Genomic DNA, 6,705 nt, shown 5'->3' with positions numbered 1-6,705 from the left:
GGAGGGGAATATTTGATAATGTGTATGAGTAACATAATAAATGGCTTAAAGTATTGCAAAATTGCACCATTAAGTAAGATTAAAAATTTAATTTTAATTCCAATGCTACGAATTAATTTTCAATTGGCTATATTATTTTTTCTAAAGCGATATTAAAATTATATGGGCGATAAACGCATTATAATGTGTATGGTAAGTTGTTTCCTTAAAAAATTAAATACACGTATTTTATTAGATAAAATATAGAGATATAAATATACTTTTATGATAAACATTGTTGAATTTAATAAAAATTTTATTCAGGCAAAGATATGTCAACACTTTCGAAACATTAAAAGTCATAACGAGGGAAGATTTTTTCTGTAATCCAATGCTATTACTGGTTATAATAATACTACTGCACGCTATAAATTTTTATCATTGCCTAACTTCAATATAAATAAGCAAAATATGCCAAAAATTTCAATACTTACAAATTATATAATGAGTATAAAGGGATACAGTTGAGAGGAGTGTTCTACAGACATTTATACCTATTTTTATGTGGTTTAATATTTTAATATATAATTATACATATATATATATATATATATATATATATATATATATATATATATATATATATGCATATATGATTTCAATCGCATAGAATATAATTATGTGAAAAAAATATTAAAATTTAAAAGAAAATATTATGCTTCATTAGTAATAATGTAAAGATTAAATTTTTTTTCATTTTTTGTATAGAAAATGACGGTCGTATGAATAATCGCACACACATTGTCTGATAATGAAAAACTAATTAACTAGCTGTCGTCGGCTATTTTATGTTCACTATTACCTATCATGCATATATATATATATAAATAGTAAATGTGTCTAATTAAATAATGAATCATTTCCATAATTCACGTCATTGTGCTCTCAGTGCTTTTCTTTTTTGCACATAGTCGATGCAATAGTCCATGTGCATTAGATCACACGTAGATGAAAATGAAATCTTCAGTAGTCATAAAGCTTAAAGCATAATAAATGAAACCAACGAGTACTCGTCCATCAGGTTGCCCTTCGATTATTATTATTCAACTGCGAAACGAGTGTTCGGCACGTGCCCCATGACCAACAAATGCTTGGAACTTGAATGCGAGAGAACCTCGACGAATGTCGGCGAATCTTTAAGCCCAGATGAGCTCGCTCAACCTTAAAGGTCAATCGCTCAAAAATAGCACGACGCGGTCGCGTTTGCTCCTTACGTCATTGATCCTTCGTCAGCGGAGGTCGTCGACTTGCTGTAGCCAGGATCCAAATATCCTCATCCGTTCCGCGAGACTCCCAAGTGACTCGGACGCGAGCTCGGCGCGACCCCGGCGCCGATCACAATTGGAGGTGGGGGCATCTGCCGCGGCCGTGGCCTTGAACTTTACGGAATAGGAGTCCGGCCCACAGCGCGGCTTTGAATCTCGACGATATAAATGTGGGCCTGCGCGACGACGCTCGCACAGTCAGACGGACTTTTTCACCCGGTTGTCACCCGCTAGACATGGCTCGACAGCTCTTCCTTCTCGTCCTCCTCGGCGCCGTCACGCTCCTTCACGCGGAAGTCCGTAAGTACCCGGCTGCTCGTATCCGAGGGACTGCGCCGTTGCTCAGGGCACGGAGATCACCTTAAAATCTATCGACGCGCTTCTGCGGGAGAAAATTTTACTACATGCTAGAGAGGCATTAGCTCCCGAGATCCGCCTATACTTTGACTCCGTGTGCTGCTTTTATAAGGACTGGGAATTTATGGTTGATAAGGGAGTTAAATCTGCTCGATTGAAGGTAGTCTGCAGAAATTAAATTTCTAGCTTTCGTTAGTGAACGTTTCGTATTGTAACTTTTGTACGAGTCAATGTAAATTATCATTAAGCAGCTTCAGCCTAAGATTCATCTAATTTATTTCAATTTTAGTTCTCACATTTGCTCAAAAGTATGTGTCTCTAGGATTAAGAATAAATGAAAAATCAAATGTCGAAAGCTTATATGAATAAAAGTTCTTTGACGGGCTACAATCATAATAACTTAATGCTACATCGCTAATCAACGATGAATGTTGTATAATTATTGTCCGAAATGGTAGTTGATGCAGTACATCCTACAAACATGGGACGGTAGAGAAAATTGCATTAAATTATCAAATTTTTGTCGTTTATTTATTTATTATTTTATTTTACGCACTTTGCACCAAAATGAAGTTTGGAGCAGTAAAAAGTGATATAAAAGTTCTAATTAAAATTCTAATTTAACAACCAATCAATATGTTGGATTTATTACTCCTTCGTCCATAAAAGACTTTCAATTTATATTATGCGCATAAAAAAAAAGTCTTGACATTTTTTTCAATTTCAAGATCCACTTATCTAATGAAAACATTGTTTATTATTACAGTTTTAACCTTTACTATTTTAACCTTACGCATTTGTTAATTTTTTTTTTCTTTCAATTTATCATATGCACAGCCAAGAAAGTGACATACGAATGCGGCTTGCTCTATTCCATAAATATTAGAAAACAATTGAACTTGATTATTTCTTTGTACCAAGAGGTCGTCTAAAATATGAATGTTTATAATAAAAGATTAAATAGTCTATTAAGGAGCAGGTAGCACCGATTGTTCATGCGTATGAAATTTCAACTCAAACAACATAATTGTGAAGACAAAGACATAATTATGATTATAAATTGCTATTATAATATTGAAAGGTGCCTATTTGATGAAGTAATGCTTTTTTTTCTTTTCAATCACTCAATATATTCATATTAAAATGGAAATCTTCGTTAGAAAATTTACTTAATTAGCCTACTTCCGAAATCTATTCAATATTACCTTCCATCAATCTATTTTTTCTACTTTTCATTTAGCTTCTCGTTTTCCTTCAGAAAATAATTGCATTCAAATCAATGCTACTTACAGGAATTTATATATATATATATAAAGAAAAAGAATAAGCATTATATAAATTGAAATTTCGTTAACTTTTTAGATTAATATGAGTATCTTTAGATTCCACAAAGAGATAAAAATGAAAATTTGAGTAATTCGCTTATTGACAAAATCAAAATCTAAATTATATTTATCAAACTTTACAATATTATAAATGTAACTATTTGTATGTAGCGGTACTTTTGAGAATTTCATGGGAAGCTTTTTTCATTGTTGGTAACGATAAGTTGGCACGAAAAACTGATTGAAAATAATATTATTAAATCATCTTAATTCATTGCTTAAGTGAATTCCTTAACTTCCTTTTCTCTATTCTACGAAAACAAAAATTGGACCTCTTTGTATGAACTTTAATAAAATTATAAATACAATTTTCTTCCTTTTAAGTATCTTAAGCATGAATAGAAATTTTACATTATCGTTATCCTTGACAATTCTGCACATCGTAAGTGAACATTTTCTATTTAAATACATTTTTTTTTTTTTTTTTTTTTTTTTTTTTTTTTTTTTTTTTTTATATATATGTAATTACTGAATATTCGAAGTTTTATGCAAAACAGTATCTAAAAGAATATTCGCAATAAACATTTTGCGAACAATTATATTTACTTTAAAATATACATAATTAACCTAAATATTACACAAAACATTGTATACCTTTATAAAATATATAAAAATAAAAATAAAAACATATATACAAATGATATAAATGAAAAGAAATACCACTTAACTAACATTAAACCGTAGTTTAAAGATAAATGGAAGGCAAATTTTGCCTTAATTTTGCCTTAATTTTGCCTTAATTTTGCCTTAATTTTGGAACGGGAATGCGAAATAGTGGCTATAAAGTCACGATCTTAGGATGAATAAATGGATGATAAACGAGAGATTAAGAAACTCGGTGGGATTTCGAAAATGTAGTAACTCTAAGCGATTAGTACCAGATCTCGAGCCTTAAAACATAATCACATTATAATCAGTGTCATTTACGCTAAATTGCCTCTTCGCTCGGATTACAGCATCATTCATCAGAGTCTGCGGCCGCCAGAATCCTCAGCTCGACAAATGCATCCAGGAGAGTATCATGAGACTCATGCCCAAGCTCAAAGAAGGCATACCCAACCTGGACGTGCCGTCCCTGGAGCCGCTCTTCGTTGACAGCATAGCCATTGCCAACATTAACGATTTCCAGGCGCTCGCGACCAATGTTAAGTTGGGCGGACTGTCGAGCTTCCACATCAAGCATATGCACGTTGATCTGAAGGACCAGAGGATCGACGTTGAAATTATCTTCCCGAAAATTTCAATGGACTCGGACTATAACGTCAAGGCTAAAATCATCGTGCCGATCAACGAGAAGGGCCCGATCAAATGTACAACAAGTAAGACCGACAAATACTTTAAATATTTATAACCAAAACATCATCTCCCAACAAATCCTCCGACTACTTTTTATACTCTAAATACTCCATCCAAATGATTCTTTAAATTTACGAAATTTAGACTTTATTACAATAGACTTTATTATTCTGAGAAATTACATTATTACTTTTTAATTTAGATTTTAATACAGATGATAAGTTAATGTCACATTGCTCGGAAGTTGTAAAACTTAGTTAAAACTGCAATGCATTAAATATTTATATATTTGTAACCGTCATTTACATAAATAAAAGATTGGATCGTCTACAAACTTCCTTGTTTTTCTCTAGCATTGTAACATTGTATTAAAGAATAATCAATATTTTTATTTAATCGAGAATATACATACATTAAATGACCAACGAGTGGCGGTGCGGGGGAGGGGGAGGAGGAGTAGGAGAGAATTAAAGTAATTTAAAAGTTTGTTCGATTAAGTTAAGCTACGATCAAATTACATTCACAACAAGACTAATTATAAACTTATTTAATATCTCTATGAGATAAAGCTATATCCGTTAATAGGTGAAACCACAATTGGTTTTTAACTTATTAGTGCTTTAAATGCTTTTACCACCGTATAAGGAAATCTTGACAATTCTCATCCGATCTTTCGCAATCTTCTAAAAGGAGCCAATTAATCCACACACCGAAAACCATATTTAAACTCTTTCAGATATATTAGAAACATGAAGGAATATAATTCATAAGATAGCCCTACTCATTAAATATTTTACTTCACCTAAGGATCGTTAATTTTTGCAAATTATGCATTAAAATAATAGGCATTACTTATTATCCAAGAACTTCAAAATCGTAAAAATAATTTCTACTTCCTTGTTAATGTGCTGTAATTGAGCTGCCATCTGTTGACTCAGCTTAGTACCAATGAGATTCCTCCTCCTAACTTCCTACTCGAGTTACCGACAATAATAATCTTGTACATTGTTTTCCCAAATAACTCGACTTAATTAATTTCAATATACCGTTAATCAATCTGAGAACATTGCAAATACTAAATTAAAGTAGTTTTGGAATTTCGAAAATTTTCGGAATAATATTTGCAATCGGGCTTAACGCTTCATTACTTCTTGATAAAATATCTCTTATTATTTACAACTAGTTAATTATCATTGAAATTCATTAACTATTCTATAAGCACTCTACTTTCCAATACAAATTCATTCAATATCAAATTTTTCAATTTATATTTTACATAACATTATCAATGCACGTGTATTTCTATCGATTATAAAATTATTTCAACAGTTATTAAACATTGTTGTAATGAGACTCGATTTGCTATTTATCTTTAGACTTAATTAATTTTGAAACTTTAAACTTATCCTTAATAATTGAATTCATTGTCATTAATCAATGTAATTATTACTAATACCATGGAAAAAAAAGCTAAAAATAGACGGGAATGTGGATGAATTGAATGAATTCTTGAAACTTTTCGAGTATAAAATCGCTTTCCTGATTACTTTGCATTTTATGTCTTTTCACGTTCATCCTCTAAATCCATCAGCGGTTCTTTCATAAGCTAAGTAAATATTCTTCTCCGTCGGTAATTTCCATCTGTAATTATTGGATAATCGGGAAGATTAGGAAATTCTGGTACATTTGCTCGTGTCTTGACATTTGTTCGACAACATCATTTACGCACCTACTCAAACATAATAAAGACATTGATCGAGCAGATGAATGTTTTCGTTTAACAATTATTTATTACCTGCAATGAGATGGACACGTTGTTCTCTCTCTCTCTCTCTCTCTCTCTCTCTCACACACACACGCACGCACACACACACACACTCTATATATATCTATCTATCTATCTATCTATCTATCCGTATGTCTGTCTGTCTGTCTGTCTCATTCGCGGCTATTAGATATGAATGTATTATTAGGGAGGGAAGCCGTCGAAAAAAGCAAAAACATATCGTTGAACTTTACCTACAAAAATAAAATAACAACTCATTAGAGCTCTTTTAATTTGCAGATGACGTCAACGCGAAGGTCTCGATAAAATTCCAGATAACCGAGCGTCGAGGACAACGACTCATTTACTTTCCATCAATGACGACGAAGCTCATGATAACAGATTACATTGCCGATTTCGAGTCGAACGACGGTGGAAAAACTAATCCGGTGACCGAGGCGATCAATTCCATATTGGTAAGCAGCAAGGAGGAAATAATCACGAGTATGACACCGAATTTGGAAAAGGCGATATCGGAGAAGGTTCTCAACGTGGCCAACCGCATTTGCAAGCACTTTACTTATGACGAACTCTTTCC

The 6,705-nt window shown here is 32.5% G+C and overlaps 1 protein-coding gene across 1 annotated transcript in view; it reads left to right on the top strand.

Moving 5' to 3' along the window:
• The first annotated feature begins 1,511 nt into the window (after window positions 1-1,511).
• The window catches only part of LOC105362873 (uncharacterized), a 5,395-nt gene continuing 201 nt past the window's right edge, over window positions 1,512-6,705 (top strand). Inside the window, exons 1-3 of the mRNA XM_011500399.1 lie at window positions 1,512-1,604; window positions 4,003-4,365; window positions 6,408-6,697. Coding sequence (XP_011498701.1) covers window positions 1,541-1,604; window positions 4,003-4,365; window positions 6,408-6,697 — 717 coding nt within the window. The 5' untranslated portion in view covers window positions 1,512-1,540. The remainder of the gene's footprint in view (window positions 1,605-4,002; window positions 4,366-6,407; window positions 6,698-6,705) is intronic.

The sequence above is a fragment of the Ceratosolen solmsi genome, unplaced genomic scaffold, assembly GCF_000503995.2.
Source record: "Ceratosolen solmsi marchali unplaced genomic scaffold, CerSol_1.0 scaffold56, whole genome shotgun sequence".
NCBI lineage: Eukaryota > Metazoa > Arthropoda > Insecta > Hymenoptera > Agaonidae > Ceratosolen > Ceratosolen solmsi.
This window is presented reverse-complemented; position numbering and strand designations above follow the sequence as displayed.